The following is a 23,442-nucleotide window of genomic DNA, read 5'->3' as shown; positions in this document are numbered from 1 at the left end:
AGCTGTCATATTTTGTTTCCACAATTTTCTATTCTGAAAGTGTTTGATTCAATCTTATTATTTTTTAAATACACATCTTTATCAAGTCAAACCCTCGGTGATTGGGAGAAAAAAAAAAAAAAGAAGATCTAGATTCTAGAGACATGGAGGACGAATTCAAGAACTTCATCAAGGTTTGGGTTTCAGCAATAATCTCGATATCTTATTGTTACTACATATCAACTAGAATCAAAGCTGGTGTTTTTCGATTGCTCACTGTTCTTCCTGTCTGTGCTCTCTTTCTTGTTCTTCCTCTGTTTTTTTCCTCTGTTCACTTCTCTGAACTTACAGCATTTTTCCTCTCATGGCTCGCAAATTTCAAACTCGTCCTCTTCTGCTTCGATCAAGGTCCCCTCGTCCCACTTCCCTCAAATCTCTTCCGATTCATCTGCTACACTTGCTTCCCTATCAAGTCACAACAAAACCCTAATCCACAAAATCAAATCCCCAAATCGGTTTTCGCCATTAAAGTTGCCATGTTTGGTGTGTTGTTACAAATGTATGGATACAAACAATATATGTCTCCAACTGTGCTACTGGTTCTCTATTCTCTACATATATACTTGGAGCTTGAGTTTGCTTTAATGCTCGTCAAAGTATTGGTCTTTGTCACTCTTGGGTGCGATCTAGAGCCACAGTCCAATGAACCATACTTAGCCACTTCTCTTCAAGACTTCTGGGGTCACCGGTGGAATCTTATGGTCCCCGCAATCCTTCGGCCGGCCGTTTACACCCCGGTTCGGCGACTTGCCCAACAGATAATGAACTCCGATCAGGCTTTGTTCTTGGGAGTTCTCGCAACGTTCCTTGTCTCCGGTGCGGTTCATGAGCTGATCTTCTTCTATATGACGCGTGAGATGCCTACAGGGGAAGTCACTTGGTTCTTTGTGTTACATGGAGTTTGCACTGCTACAGAAGTGGCGGTAAAGAGGACGAGTTTAGTGCAGCGGTGGTCGAGAGTGAGTCCTACGGTGTCACGGCTTCTCACGGTGGGGTTTGTGGTTGTGACGAGTGGTTGGTTGTTTTTCCCTCCTCTTATTAGGAGTTGCATGATCGAGAGACTCGCTAACGAAGCCTTTTTGTTTATTGAATTCGTCAAGCACAAGCTTTTTTACTTGTAAGTGATAAATCGCTAAATTATTATTCAAGAGTGTGAATGTGTTACTATAGCTAACACTAAAGAAAGGTTTATGTGATTTGTTTTTATTAGAAGTCAAATCGTAGAAACGTCTTTGTTTTATATATAGGTCATCTACTCGTTGATCAAATGATTAATGAAGAGCAACTATAATAGTGACTATTAATTCATAATCGTAGTATCCGAAATATTAATTCTGAAGAAACTAGAAAGACATTAGAAAGACTTTTATTGTTACAAACATTAAGAAAATGACTTGATGGACCCTTTATCTTTTATCCTCTCTTTTTGGTTTTTTACAACATTTGAAATATTTTTTTTGAATAAACCAAAATAGAAATGACGCAAACTTGACAAATGTGAAACGTAATACCATTTATGGATTTTGACATTTTTCCATGTTTTTTTGGATAAATATTACATAAGTCGCATACTGCACACAATTAGCAACCGACAGAACCAAGAGAGAAAGAGAGCGATGGAAGAAGAGTTGAGAAACTTAATCAAGGTTTGGATTTCTGTCTTAATCTCCACATCTTACTGTTACTACATCTCTGCAAAACTCCCCAAGGGGTTTCTACGTCTCCTCTCAATTCTTCCCATCTTCATCACCTTTCTTCTTCTTCCCCTCCTCCTCTCTTCTGTTCACTTCTGCGCTATCTCATCTTTCTTCTTCACATGGCTCGCAAATTTCAAGCTCCTTCTCTTCGCTTTTGATCAAGAACCTCTAAGCCCACTTCCATCAAATCTCTCCCGTTTCTTCTGCTTCTCTTGTTTCCCCATCAAAACCAATATTCGAAACCCTTCTTCAAATCGAATCTACAACAAACCTATCTCTAAATGGGTTCTTGCTATCAAAATTTTGATATTTTCTTTCATATTACATGTGTATAGTAACAACTATGATAGTGATTTATCTCAGTCCGCTTTCTTGGCTCTCTTTATCATCCATGTTTACCTTGAGGCAGAACTTATCTTAGTCTTCGTCCGTGCCTTGCTCTCTACACTTCTTGGTTGTGATCTCGAACCGGTCTTCAATGAACCTTACTTAGCCACTTCTTTACAAGACTTCTGGAGCCGTAGATGGAACCTCATGGTCCCAGCCGTACTCCGTCCAGCCGTCCACATACCGGTTCAGAGATTTACTGCACCGTTACTCGGTCTACAATGGGCTTTCTCTGCTGGAATGTTAGCCACGTTTCTTGTCTCAGGGTTAATGCATGAGCTGATTTACTTTTATATAATCCGTAAACCTCCAACTTGGGAAGTCACTTGCTTCTTTCTGTTGCATGGAGTTGTAACTTCCGCGGAGATAGCTATTAAGAGGATGAGGTGGCTTCCTCCACCGCACAAGGCGGTCTCAGGTCTTGCGGTTGCGGCGTTTGTGCTCGTTACTGCCGGTTGGTTGTTTTACCCTCAAGTGTTGAGAAATGATGTGCACAAGAGAGTGATAAGTGAATGTTTGTTGGTTACTGACGTTGTTAAAAACAAGTTGTCCCTATTTTAATGTAACGCCTAGTTTATCCTCATCATTGTTATTATCGACAACAGTCACATGCGTTACAAATTTGGACACTCCAATGAAGTCAATGATTATTGTATTCATTTTTTTTTTTTTTTTTGTTAAAGAAAAAGACAGTTTTTCAATTGATATATCTTTGTTGCATTTTTTTATATCACGAGCCGTTTCAACCAGACGTCTTCCGGATCTACTGGGAGAGTTGAGATTTAGAGAACTTTTGTCCGAATAAAATATTTACACATCATATAAAGTCAAAAGCCTTGGGAAAAGAAAAAACAAGATCTAGATTCTAGAGAGATGGATGAAGAACTCAAGAACTTCATCATGGTTTGGGTTTCAGCAACAATCTCGATATCTTATTGTTACTATATATCAGCAAGAATTAAATCTGGTGTGTTTCGATTGCTCTCTGTTCTTCCTGTTTGTGCTTTGTTTCTTGTTTTTCCTCTGTTCTTCTCCTCTGTTCACTTCTCTGGATCCATAGCATTTTTCCTCTCATGGCTCGCAAATTTCAAACTCATACTCTTCTCCTTCGACCAAGGTCCTCTTTCTCCACTTCCCCTAACTCTCTCCCGTTTCATCTGCTTCACTTGCTTCCCAATTAAGCCACTAGAAAACCCTAAATCTCAAGAACAAATCCCTAAATGGGTTTTCGCCATTAAAGTTGCCATGTTTGGTGTGTTGTTGCATATGTATGAATACAAGCAATATATATCTCCTTCTGTGCTATTGGTTCTCTATTCTCTGCATATATACTTGGAGCTTGAGTTTGCCTTAATGCTCGTCAAAGTATTGGTCTTTATCACTCTTGGGTGCGATCTAGAGCCACAGTCCAATGAACCATACTTAGCCACCTCTCTTCAAGACTTCTGGGGTCACCGGTGGAATCTTATGGTCCCCGCAATCCTGCGGCCGGCGGTTTACACCCCGGTCCGACGACTTGCCAAACGGATAATGAACTCCGATCAGGCTTTGTTCTTGGGAGTTTTCGCAACGTTCCTCGTCTCTGGTGCGGTTCACGAGCTGATCTTCTTCTATATAACGCGTGACATGCCTACAGGGGAAGTCACTTGGTTCTTTGTGTTACATGGAGTTTGCACGGCGGCGGAAGTGGCAGTGAAGAAGCAGAAGATTGTGCGGCGGTGGTGGAGAGTTAGTCCGATGGTGTCACGGCTTCTTACGGTGGGGTTTGTGGTTGTGACGAGTGGTTGGTTATTTTTCCCTCCTCTTATACGGAGTGGCATGGTCGTGAGACTCGCTAAAGAAGCCTTAATGCCCGTTGATTTCGTCAAGCGCAAGCTTTTGTAATTCATGTGTTTCTATAGCTGGAATATTAAATCATACTACTGTAGTACTTTTGTGGAATTTTAGAATAACACTAACTAAAGAGAGTTTTAGAGGCTTTGTGATTAGTGGGTTAAGTAGATGTTCCACGTCTTTGGTCTATAGGTAATCAAGAACCAAAATCATACTACTAAAACCTAAATTTCTAAAAACTGAAAGACTAAATCTTGTTTTTTCTAGCTTTCTAATAAAAAGATCCTACTCTTTATATCTTTGTTACAAATTAAATTGGTAATGAAGAATAAAAGCTCCCCCAACCTCTCTTACAAAAGATCAAGATTCTTCTACCATCAGATCTTTAATTCTACTCTAGTGTCTAGAGTCTTCTACAACATTATGTTCTAAATTGTTTTTTTAAAACACTGGTCAAGTTAGAGCCCTCTTGTGATTGGTCCGATTTTGATTACTTGGACTAATGCCCCATAATTAAATTTGACTTTTGGGTCAAGTTTAACGTGAAGTTTCCCCCATAAAATTGTCTTTAACCAAAATCCTTAGGGTTTGGCTTCAAAGCTTTGTTGCTTCTATATACTAAGAACTTTCGTGAGTCATCGTGAAATAAAAGTTCACGTGTTTTAGGTTATATAGATCGTCCTAAGAAAAATATCAAGCTTGGTTATCATTATCAATAATCATACAACTTTTGCGAAATTTCCAAATAAAGCTAAAGAGCGGTTTGTTGTCTCCAGTGGGGGTTAGTAGATGTCAAATCGTGGAACTGTAGATCATCTAGTCCTTGATCAGATATTATTGAAATATTGATGGTCTTTTTGTCAGACATTTCCAAATACTTTAGTTTTTCTGTTATCTAATTCATTCTGATTACTTCTCACACACGCAACCAGTAAGTTCCAAAACCTCGATGTTTCCAAGAACTCAACAATGCAAAAAGAGATCCGGGGAGAGGGATAGAACTTCATCAAGATTTGGATTTCTACATTAACCTTCTCCGTAACTTAAGGTCACACTACCTACTACTTAGAAGCTAGTAGAGTATTAGAGTAGAGTAGGCATGAAGAGAGAGAGAGAGAGAGCGAGAGAGAGAGAGAGAGAGAGCGCTGCAAAACTGGTTCGTTCTTTGTCCGGATATTTTAGCAATCTTTCAAGTCAAATTGCAAGTTATTTGGTTCATCGAATTTATATTTAATAATTTGATTTTGATGTATGTAGCAACTAGATAAAGTCAAAACCTCGGTAAAAGAAGATCTCAAGAGATGGAGGAAGAACTCAAGAACTTCATCAAGGTTTGGGTTTCAGCAATCATTTCAATAACTTATTGTTACTACATATCAACTAGAGTCAAAGCTGGTGTCTTTCGATTACTCTCTGTTCTTCCTATATGTGTTCTGTTTCTTCTTCTTCCTCTGTTTTTCTCCTCTGTTCATTTCTCTGGTTCAGCTGCTTTTTTCCTCACGTGGCTGGCCAATTTCAAACTCATCCTCTTCTCCTTCGACCAAGGTCCACTTTTCCCAATTCCATCTAGTATCTCTCAGTTCATTTGCTTCACTTGCTTCCCCATTAAGCCACTACAAAACCCTAAATCTCAAGATCAAATGCCTAAATGGGTTTTCGCCATTAAAGTTGCCATATTTGGTGTGCTGTTACAAATGTATGAATACAAAAAATACATGTCTTCGAATATGATATTGGTTCTCTATTCTCTGCATATATACTTGGAGTATGTGATTCTCTTAGCTCCTCTGAAACTTCTGCTTAGTATCTCTCTTGGGTGCGACCTCGAGCCACAGTTCAACGAACCATACTTAGCCACCTCTCTTCAAGACTTTTGGGGTCGTCGTTGGAACCTCATGGTTCCCGCGATTCTCCGGCCAGCCGTCTACGTTCCGGTGCGACGAATGGCCGGTCGGAAAATGAACTCGGATCAAGCATTGTTCTTGGGGGTTTTTGCGTCGTTCCTCGTCTCCGGTGCAGTTCACGAGCTGATCTTCATCTATTTCACACGTGAATCGCCTACAGGAGAAGTCACTTGGTTCTTTGTATTGCATGGAGTTTGCACTGCCGCGGAAGGAGCGGTGAAGAGGACGAGCTTGGTGCGGCGGTGGAAGATGTGTCCGATGATTTCACGACTACTCACGGTGGGTTTTGTGGTTGTGACTGGTGGTTGGTTGTTTTTCCCTCAGCTTACAAGGAGTGGCATGATCGATAGACTCGCTGATGAAGTCTTTTTGTCCATTGACTTCGTTAAGCACAAGCTTTTCTACCTTTGGAGAAATAGATCGCTAAAATCGTAGGTTAATGATGTTTTCTATATAGCTAATTTTATCAACCATATTACTTTATATGGATTTGGGAAGAAAACTAATATCTTCGATTTAAACGTGTTTGGTAAAATACTAAATTGTCCAATTGTGAAAACGTCATTGTTTCTACGCTTACGTCTGGAAATATTTTCAAAGTTAATGATTATATACTACAACGCAGACACTATGAGTAACCATCAGTAAATGATTTGTCCACAAATTATCATACACAAGTTGGGTTCTTTTAGTAGACTAAATGTAAATGTTGGACCAAAAATATATTCACGCAGTATACGTAGTGGACCAAATATTTAACTTACGTAGACAACAAGTTTATGTTAAAGCCAAAATTTAGATATTAATTAGGTTTCCACGCACAAAATTAATCTATGTGTGGGCAAAATAAAGTTTTTAAAAAAATTGGTGGACAATCTGAGTTGAATCAAACAATATCTTTCTCAAGCGACCAAAATATTGTTGCACTTACTATGGACCAAATGGCTAACCATTCCTTCTCTGGCATGGTCCTCATCCCAAGGAGATATTTACCACTAGCTATTTGTGTGGTTTCGGATATTACTACCATTTACTACCCAAGGACTCGACATTAATGCTCTTCTTTGTATTCAATCTACATCTCACCTACTTTATGTAATTGATGTTGTCTAACTACTATGGTTTTCCCATTTAAAGACCAAAACATATACTAATGTATATAGCAAAGTGAAAACCTCAGTGACTGCCAAAAAAAAAAAGCAAACTATGGATAAAGAACACAAGAACTTGATCAAAGTATGGCTTTCTGCAATAATCTCGATATCTTATTGTTACTACATACCACCTAGGATCAAATCTGGTGTTCCTCGATTACTCTCAGTTTCCCCTGTCCTTGCTCTGTTTCTTGTTCTTCCTTTGTTTTTCTCTTCTCTGCATTTATCTTTAATCACAGCGTTTTTTCTCACATGGCTCGCTAATTTTAAACTCATCCTCTTCTCTTTCGATAAAGGTCCTTTAATCCCAATTCCATCTAATCTCCTTCGGTTCTTCTGCTTCACTTGCTTCCCCATCAAGGCTCAGCAAAACCCTAAATCTCAAAATCATTTGCCCAAATTGGTTTTCGCCAGTAAAGTTGCAATCTTTTGTGTGCTGTTACATTTGTATGGTTACAAACAAAATCTGCCTCCGATTGTAATGTTGGGTCTCTATTTTGTTCATCTCTACTTAGAGATTGAGATTATTTTAACGTTCGTCAAAGTTTTGGTTTTTATTACTCTAGGGTGTGATCTTGAGCCACAGTCTAATAAACCATACTTAGCTACATCTCTACAAGACTTCTGGGGTCGCCGGTGGAATCTCATGGTTCCGGCAATTCTCCGGCCAGCCGTTTATGCTCCAATGCGGCGAGTCTCTGAACGTCGAATGAGTTCCGGTTGGGCTCTGTTTCCGGGGATTTTGGTGGCGTTCATCGTCTCCGGTTTGGTTCATGAATTGCTCTTCTATTACATGACACGTGAGATGCCTACAGGAGAAGTTACTCTCTTCTTTGTGTTACATGGGGTTTGCACTGCGGCTGAGTTGGCGGTGAAGAAGAAAACTACGGTTATGAAGCGGTGGCGGTTGAGTCCTGTGGTTTCCCGGCTGCTCACGGTGGGGTTCGTGTTTGTGACTGGCGTTTGGTTGTTTACACCTCAGCTTAGAAGGAGCAGCGTGATGGAGAGATTCACATACGAAGCTGTGTTGGTCGTTGAGTTCGTTAAGAAGAAGTTATTTACTTTGTTGGGACATGGGAATATCAGTGACGAGTTTTAAATAAGTACAAGCTGTTGTGTTGATCCCATTGCTCTCTCTATCTATCTAGTATTCATGACATTAATTTTTATTTCCATGTATGTACACCTTCAATATTGGATCATAAAAGCCCGTAAATGTATCTTATCGACCCTAGAAAAACTTAGTTGAATGGTGGGTACGTAACTAGTGAGTCTAGTGTTCTGTCATATCGTACATCCCACTGATCCCATTACATACCAGCCTCATCAGACAGAACGTAGAAGCAAAGTTAGTTCGTTGTCTCCGAGCACATGCCTTAACATGATGATTTTAATTTAAGGTTTAAGCTCATTCCCATTACTTACTATACACGCAAAAACTAACTTAAAAACCTTTACAAGAATTCTCAAGAACACAGTAAAATAAAACAAACAAACAAAAGATATGAGAGAGATTGAAGAAGAGTTTATAACCTTCATCAAAGCTTGGGCTTCTGCAATAATCTCAGTATCCTATTGTTACTACGTATCACAAAAAATCAAAGCTGGTGTTTTGAGATTAATCTCTCTTCTTCCTGTATGTGCTCTGTTTTTTGTTCTTCCTCTGTTTTTCTCATCTGCGCATTTCTCTTTCATCACATCTAGTTTCCTCACATGGCAAGCCAATTTCAAGCTCATACTCTTTGCTTTCGATCAGGGTCCTCTCTTCCCAACTCCCCCAAATCTCATCCATTTCCTTTACTTCATTTGTCTACCCAACAAAACCCTAATTCTCAAGATCATTTACCCAAATGGTTTTTTGCTGTTAAAGTCTTAGTCTTTGGTGTTGTCTTACATGTGTATAATAGTCACATAGAAAAGTTTTACCCGAATCTGCTATTGGATCTCTATCCTCTGTATGCGTACCTGTCACTTGAGATTCCCATTTCACTTCTCAAAGATTTTCTCACCATCATTCTTGGGTTCGACCTTGAGCCATTTTTCAAGGAACCATATTTAGCCACCTCTCTTCAAGACTTTTGGGGTCGCCGGTGGAATCTCCCTGTCTAAGCTCTTCTCCGGTCAAGCGTCTTCATCCCTGTGCGGCGAGTATGCAGCCACTTAATGAACTCCGAACGGGCTGCACTCATTGGTGTTTTGGCGTCGTTTCTTGTATCCGGTTTGCTTCATGAGATGCTGTTCTTCTTCTATATTACCCGTGAAGCGCCTACGTGGGAGGTTACTTGTTTCTTTGTGTTACATGGGGTTTGCACTGTGGTTGAAGTTATTGTGAAGAGGAGGAAAACGTTGGGGAGATGGGTGGTGAGACCGGTTGTTTTGCGCCTGCTGACGGCGGGTTTTGTGGTTTTGAGCGCCGGTTGGTTATATTTCCCTCAGATCAAACGGAGCGGCGCGATGGAGAGATTCGCCCGTGAATCTTTGTTGTTCACTGATCTAATAAAGCATGAGTTTTCTATTTTCTTGGGATTGGTGGAACCCTGATATTGCGGAATTAGAAAAGATTTATAAAAATATAAATATTTAAAACATAGTGTCATTGGACTTTTGTAATATATACTACAAAATCACCACTATAAATAAATATGTTTATATCAATGTAATCATGTTGAACTAAATTAAAACATGTATAAGCTTATTTGTGTCAATAAACAGTTTGCTATATTATTATTTGTGTGTATACTTTTTGGTTATTCATCTAATCACATGGAATCATGAGGATATTAGGATTTTACGGAGATGCGTTTGAAAGAGTTCAGATCGTTTTTTTTTTAAGTGTATTTGAGAAACTTTTATCATTGTTTCATCGTTCCTCTCTCAGGTGCAGTTCAAGAGCTGATCTTCTTCTAATTTACATGTGAATCGCCTACAGGGGACGTCACTTGGTTCTTTGTATCACATGGGAGTTTATTTGCACTGCCGCGGAAGGAGCGGCGAAGAGGACGAGCTTGGTGCGGCGGTGGAAGATATGTCCGTTGATTTTTACGACTACTCACGGTAGGTGTTGTGGTTGTTGTGATTGGTGGTTGCTTGTTTTTCCCTCAGCTTACAAGGAGCGGCATGATCGAGAGACTCGCTGATAAAGCCTTTTTGTCCATTGATTTCGTCATGCACAAGTTTTTCTACCTTAGGAGAAATAAATCGTTAAAATCATAGAGTAATGTATTCTATAACTAATTTTATTTAGTCACTAGGTTTTACCCCGTGGTACACCACAGGTCTATTATTTTGTTGATATGATACTGTAATAGTTTTGTGATGCTTGTAGTTGATGGTGAATTGCATATATATACTGTTAACAGTTGTATATAGTTTTTGTATAAACTCTTGATTCGCAAGTTGAGAATATACATTTTATGATTTGGTTAGTTATGATTTATGAATAAATGATATGACATATTTTTATTTTGAATCTCAATTGATATTATTGGATTAATAATGTACATTTAAAGCTAATATGAACTTAGCAAATATGTAATCGTTTATTAAACGCAAATGAGATATTTCCTAAGATGTGTTCATCTTGAATTAGTTGCTATATTATATGGATGTTATTACAGAATTTGTGTTATCAATTCTTTTTGTCAAAACTCAGCCCAAAAAATTCGGCATGTAAATTAGATATTTCCTAAGATACAATGGACATTAATTGACATTAAGTGGATGTAAATAAGTACGCTATGAATTAAAAACCGGCCCAAAATATTCGGTAATCTTAAGGATGATCCGGATAATTGAATTGGTTATAATTTTAGTTAAAAATCTTACTCGAAATTGGCAAAAAACCAAAAAGTGATGACACCCTATTGTACTTTAAAAATGTATTTCGAGCTCTATATGTGGATATACTTGTTTGGTTATAAATATTCTAAGAAAAATTTTAAAATATATATCCGTTTATAAAAATTTTAAGCACATCATATGCTGAAAAAAATCTAAAATTTTATTAACTTTATGTATTAAATAATAATTAAAATAATTAAATATAAGATTAAATAAAAGTGCAAGGAGAATTATATTTTAATTTAACATATTGATTTAAATTAGGTAGATAGTTTTTAGGAAATTAATATTATCAAATAAGAAAATGATTGTGTTTGGTTGTAAAAATGGTAGAAAATTTAGTTGAAACTTGTTTGGATACAAAGATAAAATAGGATGACACAAAAATCTATTTCAAAAATGTTAAGATAGAGATAGAGTAATGTATTTTATTACTCTAATTAAACGTGTTTGGTCAAATTGCAAATTAGTGGGAACGTCACTGTTTCAAAGCTTACGTTTGGAAATATATTCAAAGTCAATGATTTATTTGCAAACTGATTATTGATTAAAATATTAATTTGAAAACCAACTACGTTTTCTAAATTTTTATTGGTTTTTTGTGTAGAACTATAGATTTCAGGATTTAGATTTATTTACTACATCAGGAGTAAATGATCATTCGTACATAAACTAAAATATCATAGACAAATTCAAAAAATTAGTATTATCATAGTGGACCAAATATTTTACTAACGTAGAAACAAGTTTATGTTGTACGTACCCAAAATTTGGAAACAGGCTTCCACCAACACCGTTTAATCTACGGAGAATTGGAAATAAAGGATATTTTTTTTAAAAAAATGTCCAATTATACTTTATTTTCACAAGTTTGGTCATTTAGGTTTTATAATAATCAAAAACCAGTTTTACCTTTACTTTTACATAAACTTAAATAATAAAAATATAAATTGCTAATTTAAAAAAGAAAATAATTAAAAAAAAACTTCTTAACTACCTGACTACTTGCTCAAATCCAAACCATAACCCTAACCCCCTTGTGAATCTAAGTTACATGAAAGACAGATACGGCTAATTCTGCTGTGACTTTCACGATTAACCCTCTGAGTAGTGGCGACGACGATTTAGATGAGACAATGTCGGCGCTTTCTCCTCCTCTGTCGCGTCCTCGCAGGCAGGAGACGTCTTCTTAGGACTATTTTGACACTTGTGATGATTTTGATAACTTAAGATTTGTAGGGCTAAGTGAACAAACAGAGATCGATTGTGATGCACCAGTTGTAGGGATTAGAGAAGTTTATTCAAGGAAAATGTAGCGAAATGTGGCTCAGTGACTTTGCAAGACTCGTCGAGTTTTAAAGCAGAGGAAACAGAGTTGTGAAGATGATGATGATGATGAAGCTAGAAACAGTGAAAGAGAAGATCCATCAGAGTTTATCACACATAGAGCTAAAGACTTTGTCCCCACCATGAAAGATATAGAGCATAAGTTCTTTTAGAGCTTTTGAATCTGGCAAAGAAGTTTCAAGAATTCTTGAAGCTAACAAGATCAAAGTCAGATTTTCTGATATAGCAGGTCTTAGGTCTGTTTGCTTTATGTAAAAGGGTGTTGATCTGGAAACTGAAATTGAAGCTTGATTCGTGAGTGTTAATTTTGTTAACCAGGAAAGCAGAATTCAATAGCGGTTCTTGCATCTTTGAAGCGAGGTTGTTGTAGAGGGAAGAGTTCTTCACCGGTTTCTCAAGGTCTGTTTTTTTTTTTTTGGGTTTGATTTATCATTTATCTGCTGTCTTTGTTTTATGAGTTGTAGCGTCTAAATTAAGCCTTTTAATGTAGAGCCATTGAGTCATCAAGTTACTAAAGTCATTGTGTGGAAGAAAACATTGTCTTCAAGATCCTCGACTTCTAGACATCCGTTGATCCAGACATCAAAAGAAGATCATGATGATGAAAGTGGAAGTAATTTCATCGAAGTGATTTTCTTGGCAATTTGTATTATTACATTGCATTATAATAATAATAATAATCTTGGCAATTTGTGGTTAAACTACTCTGTACTTCTTGATATAATAATAATCAAACTCGAAAGCAATCAAGTCAAGAGCCATATGACATTAAAAATTAGCTAATTAATCATATATATTGACAATTATTATTTTTTTACTTATGTTTATCATCGATAGCTGATTTATTAATCTTGTATGCAAATCACGTGAGATGCCTACAGGGGAAGTCGCTTTGTTTTTTGTGTTACATGGAATTTGCACGGTGGCGGAAGTGGCTATGAAGAGGACGGCGTTTGTGCGGCGGTGGCCGGTGAGACCGGTTGTGTCTTGGCTGCTAACGATGGGGTTTGTAAATGGTACCACTGGTTGGCTGTTTTTTCCTCAATTGATACGTAGCAACGTGATGGAGAGATGTTCCAATGAAATCTCCTTGATCATTGATTTCTTTAGACACAAATTATTTCTTATCTCCCAGTGAATTGCATTTCTAAGTGGAATTCCCCTAGGGATATTGTCTATCCACATTATTTATTGTAATCATATAAAACTGATAAAAAAAAATGAAGGTATGCATGCGTTTGTAGCGTTAGAGGTATTTAATTTTTTATCAATATGTATTTGATCTGTAAGTTAGTATTACAAAAACTTTTTTTTTTTTGTGGTATCAATGTTAAGAAATATTACAACAACTTTTTTTTTTGGTGGTATCAATGTTAGTAATATTACAAAAACTTAAATTTGCATTACAAGAGTAAACTTAGCGAGGACCAATGTAGAAGCAAAAGCTGGTTTATCTTCTTCCGTTATCTACGTGTAAAACCACATGCCTTACTTTCATTCTGTTTCTTGTGTATATTACACGCAATGATCAAGTTATAACCTCCGTGATTTTGAAAACTCAGCAACGCAAAAAAGGAAAATAGTTCTCAAAAGATGGAGGAAGAAATCAAGAACTTCATTCTAGTATGGCTATCTGCGATAATCTCAGTATCTTACTGTTACTACGTATCACCCAAACTCAAAGTTGGTTTACCTAGATTACACTCAGTTCTTCCCGTATGTGCTCTGTTCCTTGTTCTTCCTCTGTTTTTATCCTCTGTGATTTTCTGTTCACACACAGCGTTTTATCTTTCCCTTGCAAGTTTAAAGCTCATACAATTCTCCAACGAGCAAGGCCCACTTTTTCCAATTCCCCCAAATCTCTCCCAATTCATTTCCTTGACTTGCTTACCCATCAAGCTTCAACAAAACCCTAAATCCATAAACCATTTCCCCAAATGGTTTTTTGCTGTTAAAGTTGCAATATTTGGTGTGATGTTACATGTGTATAATTACATACAATATCTCCCTCCGGTTCTACTATTAGGTCTCTATCCTCTCCATGTATACTTAGAGCATGAGATTCTTTTAACCTTACTCAAATCTGTTGTCAGCATCACACTTGGTTGCGACCTCGAGCCTCAATTCAACGAACCATACTTAGCCACCTCTCTTTAAGACTTTTGGGGTCGCCGGTGGAATCTCATGGTCACGGCTATTCTCCGGTCAAGTGTTTATTCTCCTGTGAGGCGAATTGGCGAATACTTAGTAAACTCCGAGTGGGCTATGATCATTGGTGTTTTAGCGACATTCATAGTCTCCGGTGTGGCTCACGAGGCGCTCTTCCTCTTGTTAACCCGTGAGCCGCCTACCGGGGAAGTCACTTGGTTCTTTGTGTTACATGGAGTTTGCACGGTGGTTGAAGTGTTGGTGAAGAAGAAGACTTTTGTGGGGCGGTGGCCGGTGAGACCGGTTGTCTCGAGAATTGTCACGGTGGGATTTGTGTGTCTGACCGGTGGTTGGCTTTTCTTCCCTCAGTTAAAACGGAGATGCGTGATGGAGAGACGTGCTAATGAAACCTTGTTGTTCGCTGATTTCTGCAAGCGCAAGTTTTTGTTAGCTTGATTCCACGTATGTATTTATTACATGTTTTTTCCTCCAATATATTTTACATGATTCTTGTGGAATGATGGAATAATAATATTAGAAAAAGTAACATATAAATCCTAATTTGATTAAACTGATTGTCGTTTTCAAGATATACCAAAATAACCTAACCAAAATTGGAAAGGAAAGAAAGAAATTAACCTTCTCTCTTTCTCAAACCAACTTTGATAGATGATACTGTTTACTACTTATCACCAAGATTCAAAACTTGTGTTTCATTGTACCTCTCTTCCAATCATTTCACTGATCTATAACATTTTTTTTTTACTTCAACAAAGTATCATCAATCAATACAATTACTAAAATAACAATAAATACGACTTATCTTCTTTTACGGTCGAAAGTTCAAACTTCATAATATGCATGTCTTGAAATTTTCATTATAAAATAAGAAGGGTTTAGTTTACAAAATTTGCAAAGCACAATATGTAAATTGCAGAATCGAACTGCTGTTCTCTAATTAATCTGCGTACTGATCTTGTTTTACAAACTTAAGAAGCAACCATCATATACAAACGAGAAAAGAAAAACACAAAGCAACCAACGAAGCTGCGTTGTGGGTGCATCACGTAAACTTATACATAAGAAGCTGCGTTGATGTTACATTAACTTCAAATATGTTTTAAACAAGACTGAAACGAACTTGGATCAAAGTAGAAGCAATTTGCTGTCAGAATCTTCTTACTTCCATCTCTGTAGCTGTAAGACCACATGATATACCCCTAATTTTCTATTAGGTCATTCCGGTTGCTTGTTATACACGAAAACAACCAAGTTTAAAACCTAGATCAGTGATTAATTATAATTAAACGTCAGAAATTCATACGAAAAAGGATATCTGAGAAATGGATGAAGAATTCAAGAGATTGATCGAGATATGGGTTCTAACTACAATCTCAGTATCTTATTGTTACTACTTATCAACCAAAATTAAAGCTGGTATTTCTCGATTAATCTCGGTTCTTCCAGTTTGTGCTATGTTCCTTGTTCTTCCTTTCTTCTTTTCCTCTCTGCATATCTGTGGAACCATATCCTTCTTCCTCTCAGGGACTGCCAATTTAAAACTCATACTCTTCTCCTTTGATCAAGGTCCTCTTTTCCCAGTTCCACCTAATCTAGCTCAGTTCATCTGCTTAACTTGCTTCCCAATCAAGCTTCAACAAAACCCTAAACCTCATCAAAACCATTTCCCCAAATCAAAATTTGCCATTAAAGTCGCCATCTTTGGTATGTTGTTACATTTTTATGATTACAAACAAAATCTGCCTCCGGTCTTGCTATTTGCTGTCTATTCTCTACAAATATACTTGGAGTATGAGCTTTTCTTAACCCTTGTCAAAGTTCTTGCCACTAACACTCTTGGGTGCGATCTTGAACCACAGTTCAATGAGCCATACTTAGCTACTTCCCTTCAAGACTTCTGGGGTCGCCGATGGAACCTCATGGTCCCAGCAATCCTCTGGCCAGCCATATACGTCCCTGTCTGGCGGCTCTGCAAAGGCCGAATGAGCTCAGATTGGGCTAGGTTTTTGGCGGTTTTGGCGACGTTCATCGTCTCTGGTGTTGCTCACGAGGTCTTTTTCTTCACTTTAACCTTTGAGATGCCTACAGGGGAAGTCACTTGGTTCTTTGTGCTACATGGACTTTGTACTGCCACGGAAGCAGTAGTGAAGAGGACGAGTTTGGTGCAGCGGTGGAGGATGGGTGTTATGGTATCACGGCTACTCACGGTGGGGTTTGTGGTCATGACCGGTGGTTTGTTGTTTTTTCCTCAGCTTACAAGGACTAGCGTCATGGAGAGACGAGCCAACGAAACTTTGTTGTTCATTAATTTCTTCAAGCGCAAGTTTTTCCTTTGGGTGATATAATCTTTTGTTTTCTAACGTGATTGCGCATAACTATTATCAGCAAATACGTGACTAAAACTAATATACACATGCACATGTCACATGTGTATTTCAATATAGATTCAACTTAAAACAGCACACAACAGACTCCGGCCTATATATTATATATGAGTTGTAACTATTAAAAGAAGTAACGAAATAGCTTACAAATTGAAGTGATTGTAATTAAGCTATCGCCCGCAAGAAGTCCATTGGTGCAAGAAGGCCATATGTTTAGCGTGAGACTAACCCAATAATGTTCATCGTCCTCGTCATCGTACATGTACTTATGTTATCTTGGTAATCACATTTATGGTTATGGTGTACATTTATAAAGTTCAACTTATTAAAAGTTTAAAACTAACAAGATCGTGGGCTCGTGGCCAATTATGTCTACGTGTCGATATGATGTAAAGAGAGATACAAAAAGTCTTAACTAATCAAGAGATTGTTAAAGCAAAACTTATATGTATAGGAACAAATACAAGAAATCTCAACTAATTTAGGAGATTGTTGAGCAAGACTTATATGCTTAGAATTCTAGATTTTTCTAAAGAAAAAAGCAAGAGTTCAAAGACTTGTTGAAGAGAAGAGTTCTCGACAATATTATTAGAAATCAAAAGCTGCCGTACAAAGATAAAGCTCAATGCTTTAATAGGATAGAGGGGCAAAGCCGCTAGCCCTAAATTCAATAATGCTAAACACCTAAAGAGAATCTTAAAGAAAAGAAAATAACATACCAAAAAGAAATTGAATAACACCAACATAAAATGAAACGTGGAGAAGAAGAAGAAACTAAGAAGCTTCTAGAATGCTGCATCACGATATATTCTACAACAATACGCAAATGAACAATCTACAAAATTACAAATAAATAAATTTCAAGAACATTTCCAAGCTTTAAATTAGAAACTTCCAAAGTTCCAATGAGATAAATTTCAGATCTTTTAAATCATAATTTTTAAATTTAACTTTGTAGAAAATATCTATAAAATATTTTAATATAGGAATTCAATTATATAAATTTTATAATTTACTATTTAACTTTTTTGATAAGATGAAAATATATATTTTTTTTTTTTGGTAGTATAATTATTATTATTATTGACACATGTAATACATGCATCCAATCCAACTTTATAAAATAAATCACACTTTCATTCCTAAATTTTTAAAAATGGACAGTTGGAACAGTTCATGGATATATATATATAATTTACTATTTAACTTTTTTGATAAGATGAAAATATTATTATTATTATTTTTTTTGGTAGTATAATTATTATTATTATTGACACATGTAATACATGCATCCAATCCAACTTTATAAAATAAATCACACTTTTATTCCTAAGTTTTTAAAAATAGACAGTTGGAACAGTTCATGCATATATATATATATATATATATATCTCAAATTGGGCCTCTTCATTTATCTAACCCAAGCAAGAATTTACGATTCGTATAAGAAATAAAGTCTTAAAGGGGTCAAGACCCGCTGAACTATTCCGAGTCTTTCGTTAACTTAGCCTCTACAACACAAAATACGGACAAGAAACCAAAGGCTGGTAAGAAATCCTTGAGGCGTGTGTCCCTGTGAGATTCATCATCGCCGATTTCATCGTGGCCCTAAGGTAGTTTGCATCAAATTCGAAAACATTTCATCCCGATTTCGATTGAATTTTGAGCTCAATTTCACAAATTCATGTTTGATTTCAAATTTAGGGTTTCTTGCTTCAATTTGGGGATTTCGAGTTTTCAATTGAACAAAACGAGAGAATTCAATTACATCATTCTTTGTTCGTATCGTATTCAATTCATTCACATATCGGAATTCCAAATTTTTACCCGATTGATTGTATTTTATATGTTTTGGGATTAACATTGAGTTCCCTTGGCACCAATTGAAATGTCTTTATGCATGTTCCGGGTTTAGTTTTCTGAAATGAATGTTTAAGTATGTTAATGTATTATTAATTCAAGTTTGGTGCAGTTCAAAAAAATTTAAATGTCTTTCCTTTTTGTTTCATTTGTTGATCAGCAGTTGATTGTGAATAAACTTGCCTTGTTGGGTATGGCCACTGAGGCGTTTGTGAAGCCTGTTGTGCCAAATGGTCATGACGGGTACGAAGATGAAGATGAAGATGACGTTCCTTTGGTTTTTAAGAGAACCAGTAATAATACAGCAGCTACAACAAATCATTCAAGGCCTACTAATAATAGTGCAATGAGAAACTCGTCTGTTGGTTCCATCAAGTCCCCACCACCAACGAGGTCTCCTATTACAAGCCCGAGTAGATCAGCTTCATCTGTTAGAAGTTCAATGATGAAACCGTCGTTACCGTCATCTTCGTCTGTTCAACGTTCGACTTTGAAGTCACCATTGCGGGATGATAGATCCGTTGTTGTTGCTAAGGAGAGGAACGGTTTGGGGAAAGCACCATCTGTGTCCAAAAGCGATGATGAGGATTCTGAGGATGACAAACCTTTGAGTGTCAGGCTTAAAATGGATTCTAAGGAGGTTACCAAACAGCCGAGCTCTTCTGGGCGTGGGAGTACGCAGCAATCAGTACAAAAGGGGAATATGAGACCTCAGGGATTGAGTGATAACAACACTAAAAAGAGAGTTTTGGATGAGAGAGCTCCCATGTCCTCAACGGGTCAGACAAAGACCAGTGTGGGTACATCAAGTAGCAAGCCTGTTCATAGCGAACAGAAGAGACCTTTGGTTAACAATATCAATCGGAATGGTGTCACACTTAAGACTGAAGGGCACAGTTCTCAGGCACCTGCTAAGAGACCTCTTGAGAAGGGGAGTTCCTCGAATCAATCTTCTGTTAAGAGGCCCAAGCTGTCAGAGCCAGCTAGATCAGTGAAAGTGGAGCAAGGTTCACATAATGCAGCTACGCCAGATGCCAAAGGAAAGAATCTGGATGCATCAAAGCCGTTGAGAGCTACCCAAGCAACTGTGAAAGAAGATAACTCAGATGGTGATGATCATGTTCCTATTGCCTCAAGGATTAGGTCAGATTCCTCAAACAATAAATCCTCCTCCGCGAAGCCAAATTCTAGTAAAATGATAGCTTCTTCATCCAGAACAATAGCTAAAAAGCCAAACAAATGGGTGAAAGATTCTAAATATTCGAAATCCTCAAAATCATTACCTTCTGGAGATGGACAAACGAAATGGAAAACTCTAGAGCACAATGGTGTTATTTTCCCACCTCCATATAAGCGTCATGGGGTTAAGATATTGTATCAGGGAAAGCCTGTTGACTTAACTCCTGAACAAGAAGAGGTCCTTTCTCTGTCTTTTTTTTTCTGCGTCTCTATCCCATGACAGTTTTCTTCGCTTACTTTCTGCAGCCGTTGACTTCCATCTTATTGTCCAGCGTGTTTTTGTATGCTTTCTCTTAGTCATGAGTGCTGAGCTGATAATATGTCATTTCTATCTGCAGGTCGCAACTATGTTTGCGGTGATGAGGGAAACAGAATATTACACTAAACCAAAGTTCAGAGAGAATTTCTGGACTGATTGGCGGAAAATACTTGGAAAGAATCATATAATCAAAAATTTAGATGATTGTGACTTCACTCCCATTTATGAATGGTATATGGAGGAGAAGGAGACAAAGAAACAAATGACTGCAGAAGTAAAATTTAGTTTCTATAAGATAAAGTTCATTAGTACGCTATTCTCATGAAGATGTTGAATGATAATGTTATAATGCTAATGATGTACAGGAGAAAAGGATTTTGAAAGAGGAGAAATTAGAGCAGGAGGAGAAATACATGTGGGCTGTTCTTGATGGTGTCAGGGAGAGGGTAATTCCTTTTTTTTTTGTGTTTGTGTGATAGAAATCAACTTCTTAAAATTTACTAATCATAATTTTCAACAATTCCAGATTGGAAATTTCAGAGTTGAGCCCCCTGGGTTGTTTCGAGGCCGGGGAGAACATCCTAAGGTAAGTTTTTGCTGCATTTTTTTACATTATGCTGTTGTATGCTGTAGCTTCACATTTAGAACATTTTTCTTCCTTGTCTCCCCAGCTTCCATAGTTATTTCTCATTTTAGTAATTTTCTCTTCTGCGTCATTATGTTGAAGATGGGGAAGCTGAAAAAGCGGATTCGTCCTTGTGATATTACAATCAACATTGGTAAAGAGGCGCCTACTCCAGTATGCCCTATCCCTGGTGAAAGGTCTTATTTTTATGTGCTTCCCTTTGAAACAGACACGTGTTTTGCTTTTTTCTATGACCTGATTCTAAGAGTGCTATTCGTTTTTTCAGATGGAAAGAAGTTAAGCATGATAATACTGTTACCTGGCTTGCTTTTTGGAATGATCCTATCAATCCAAAAGAGTTCAAGTATGTATTCTTGGCAGCTAGCAGTTCGTTGAAGGGACAAAGCGACAAGGAGAAATATGAGAAAGCGAGGAAGCTACACGTAATGAGCTTTCGATTCCGCTAAAGCTATTTTGTAAACTTTCCTGCTTTTCCTTTTCTTATCGAGCAACCTACAATCTGTTTGCAGAACTATATAGGGAGTATTAGAGCAGCATACACCAAAGATTTTAATAACAAGGATGTAACAAAGGGGCAAATAGCAGTTGCGACATATCTTATCGATAAGCTAGCCCTTAGGGCAGGAAACGAGAAGGTAATTTATGAATGATTCTTCTTAAACTAAAAAGATCCTTCTTTTTATTCGGTTTATCATTGTTTTTGGCTTATAAGAGATCATTACTCCATAACACTGGCTTCTTATTTATTGAACATGTTTCTGGAATTTCAAACAATTGTCTCTCTCAGATTTTCCTTTCTTGGTTTTCATATTTTTATTGTATAGGACGACGATGAGGCAGATACTGTTGGTTGTTGTACATTAAAAGTAGGAAACGTGGAGTGTATACCTCCAAATAAGTTAAAGGTATATACTTGATCTCAACCTGAACAAAATTGACTGCCGTATGTGCGAGAGTCCTAGAATGCCCGGGTTATTGATTATCTTTTGTTCAACAAAGGCTTTTTTTTTTTGGTGCATGTTATAGTGACTTATGGTATCCGCTTTGGCATTTTCAGTTTGACTTTCTTGGTAAAGACTCTATTCAGTATGTAAACACAGTTGAGGTTGAGCCGCAGGTTTATAAGGCAATTGGGCAATTCCAAGCGGGTTAGTTAGTAATTAAATTGGTTATCTAATCTCATGCTTGACCTTTCTAAACTGGATAAATAACTTGGGGTTTGTCTTCTATCCAGGAAAATCGAAAACCGATGATCTCTTTGATGAATTAGATACTTCAAAACTCAATGCTCATCTTAAGGAGCTTATGGCTGGTCTCACAGCCAAAGTCTTCCGTACGTATAATGCATCCATCACATTGGATTCAATGGTGTGTTGTCAATCTTTTTGAACCCTGTTTAAATTAATCCATTGCCACACCCTAATAGCATATAAATTTTCTTGAGTAAACTATTTTGTAAGCCGTTTTTGTTGGGATGTTATGACAGTTGAGTAAAGAAACCAGAGATGGCGACGTTCCTGAAAAAGTTGTCGTTTATCAGCAAGCAAACAAGGAGGTAATGGCAATTGATCTCTCTGCTACTGTATTTTCATAGATACTTAAGAGAATATAATCATCGTATTTTTTGGTTAGGTCGCTATCATTTGTAACCATCAACGTACTGTCTCAAAATCACATGGCGCACAAGTCGAGAAGCTGGCTGTGAAAATAGAAGAACTAAGGGTAAACTATAAGCAAATCCTAATTAGCTTTGATCAAAATACAATTTCAACTTTCTCAGGCCCATGATCTTTGTATTTCTTTTGCAGGAGCAAATAAAAGAGCTGAATATTGATCTCGACAGGGCTAAGAAAGGAAGAACTCCATTAATGGGATCTGATGGAAAGAGAAAGAGGAACTTAACACCTGAAGCGTAATATCTAAACCTTTCTTCACATGCATTATTATCTATCGCATAAGCATCTCTCTTAAAAAATCATCTTCTTTGGAAAACAGATTGGAGAAGAAGATAATGCAAACGCAAGGTAAGATTGAGAAGATGGAAAGGGATATGCGAACGAAAGAAGATATGAAAACCGTCGCGTTAGGCACATCTAAGATCAATTACATGGATCCTAGGATCACTGTTGCGTGGTGCAAACGACACGATGTCCCCATTGAGAAGGTAATAATATATAAAAAGCTTTAACAAAGTCACAGATTTTGCAAACACTTGAGATTGACTTGTTTTGATATTGCAGATATTTAACAAGTCTCTCCTAGCTAAGTTCTCTTGGGCAATGGATGTTGATCCTGAGTTCAGATTCTGTTTAAGCAGCGATGAATAAGTACATCTTCGTTGAGGAGCTTCACCTAACCATTCACCATACGTTTACAGAGATAGAGAAAGAGAGTTAAAAAAGAGTAGAAGAAAGAAAACAAATTTGTAAAAGAGGTTTCTTCTCTCTAAATAGTAAACCAAAGACTAATCTATGGGATATTTTATAGAGAACAGTTATAAATTTTTTACTCAATAAACAATTCAGGTCAACAATATTATAATGATACATAATAAAATACTTGTACTATGGATTATTAATAGGTTTATGCACTAGGTAACTAAATTCTTAGGACTTTATTTACAAAATTCATTTTAACCTTTTTTAGTAATGAAAAGTACTTCAAGGTAACTTTCAAATGGTTAA

At 37.1% G+C, this 23,442-nt stretch overlaps 4 protein-coding genes and 5 pseudogenes across 9 annotated transcripts; all 9 read left to right on the top strand.

Annotated features, from left to right (window-relative positions):
- Positions 1 to 15: 15 nt before the first annotated feature.
- LOC104761571 (putative long-chain-alcohol O-fatty-acyltransferase 3 pseudogene) lies at positions 16 to 1,251 on the top strand (annotated as a pseudogene). Its single transcript, XR_015588774.1, has one exon. The product of XR_015588774.1 is annotated as a putative long-chain-alcohol O-fatty-acyltransferase 3 pseudogene (transcript).
- Positions 1,252 to 1,535: 284 nt separating this feature from the next.
- LOC104761570 (MBOAT (membrane bound O-acyl transferase) family protein) lies at positions 1,536 to 2,843 on the top strand. The gene has a single exon (XM_010484675.3). It carries the CDS (start codon positions 1,656 to 1,658, stop codon positions 2,682 to 2,684), a length of 1,029 nt encoding a protein of 342 aa, XP_010482977.1. The 5' UTR covers positions 1,536 to 1,655; the 3' UTR covers positions 2,685 to 2,843.
- Positions 2,844 to 2,924: 81 nt separating this feature from the next.
- Positions 2,925 to 4,090, top strand: LOC104761569 (putative long-chain-alcohol O-fatty-acyltransferase 3). The gene has a single exon (XM_010484674.3). The coding sequence runs from the start codon at positions 2,997 to 2,999 to the stop codon at positions 4,005 to 4,007; it is 1,011 nt and encodes a 336-aa protein (XP_010482976.3). The 5' UTR covers positions 2,925 to 2,996; the 3' UTR covers positions 4,008 to 4,090.
- Positions 4,091 to 4,815: 725 nt separating this feature from the next.
- LOC104761567 (putative long-chain-alcohol O-fatty-acyltransferase 4) lies at positions 4,816 to 6,437 on the top strand. Its single transcript, XM_010484673.3, has 2 exons — positions 4,816 to 5,112; positions 5,214 to 6,437. The coding sequence occupies exon 2, from the start codon at positions 5,258 to 5,260 to the stop codon at positions 6,293 to 6,295; it is 1,038 nt and encodes a 345-aa protein (XP_010482975.2). The 5' UTR covers positions 4,816 to 5,112; positions 5,214 to 5,257; the 3' UTR covers positions 6,296 to 6,437.
- A 558-nt stretch (positions 6,438 to 6,995) lies between these two features.
- LOC104761566 (putative long-chain-alcohol O-fatty-acyltransferase 5 pseudogene) lies at positions 6,996 to 8,264 on the top strand (annotated as a pseudogene). Its single transcript, XR_015588773.1, has one exon. The product of XR_015588773.1 is annotated as a putative long-chain-alcohol O-fatty-acyltransferase 5 pseudogene (transcript).
- Positions 8,265 to 8,505: 241 nt separating this feature from the next.
- LOC147923014 (putative long-chain-alcohol O-fatty-acyltransferase 4 pseudogene) lies at positions 8,506 to 10,380 on the top strand (annotated as a pseudogene). Its single transcript, XR_015588772.1, has one exon. The product of XR_015588772.1 is annotated as a putative long-chain-alcohol O-fatty-acyltransferase 4 pseudogene (transcript).
- A 3,411-nt stretch (positions 10,381 to 13,791) lies between these two features.
- LOC104763474 (putative long-chain-alcohol O-fatty-acyltransferase 5 pseudogene) lies at positions 13,792 to 14,805 on the top strand (annotated as a pseudogene).
- An 863-nt stretch (positions 14,806 to 15,668) lies between these two features.
- On the top strand, positions 15,669 to 16,809 carry LOC104763473 (putative long-chain-alcohol O-fatty-acyltransferase 4 pseudogene; annotated as a pseudogene).
- Positions 16,810 to 18,148: 1,339 nt separating this feature from the next.
- LOC104761564 (DNA topoisomerase 1 beta) lies at positions 18,149 to 23,314 on the top strand. 3 transcript variants are annotated; one of them, XM_010484671.3, is made up of 16 exons: positions 18,149 to 18,367; positions 18,775 to 20,031; positions 20,192 to 20,386; positions 20,478 to 20,558; positions 20,639 to 20,698; positions 20,840 to 20,934; positions 21,024 to 21,180; positions 21,268 to 21,393; positions 21,583 to 21,663; positions 21,816 to 21,906; positions 21,993 to 22,126; positions 22,245 to 22,313; positions 22,391 to 22,480; positions 22,567 to 22,670; positions 22,754 to 22,922; positions 22,999 to 23,314. In XM_010484671.3, exons 2-16 carry the CDS (start codon positions 18,808 to 18,810, stop codon positions 23,083 to 23,085), a joined length of 2,763 nt encoding a protein of 920 aa, XP_010482973.2. In that variant the 5' UTR covers positions 18,149 to 18,367; positions 18,775 to 18,807; the 3' UTR covers positions 23,086 to 23,314. The 3 variants fall into 3 exon arrangements, with proteins under 3 accessions (XP_010482973.2, XP_010482972.2, XP_087355239.1); XM_010484670.2 differs by having other exon boundaries at positions 18,153 to 18,367; positions 18,778 to 20,031; XM_087499113.1 differs by having other exon boundaries at positions 18,365 to 18,532; positions 18,778 to 20,031.
- Positions 23,315 to 23,442: the final 128 nt, after the last annotated feature.

Source organism: Camelina sativa, chromosome 18 (assembly GCF_030686135.1).
Source record: "Camelina sativa cultivar CO46 ecotype springtype chromosome 18, ASM3068613v1".
NCBI lineage: Eukaryota > Viridiplantae > Streptophyta > Magnoliopsida > Brassicales > Brassicaceae > Camelina > Camelina sativa.
Note: the sequence above shows the minus strand (reverse complement) of the source record. Positions and strands in the feature narration are given on the sequence as shown.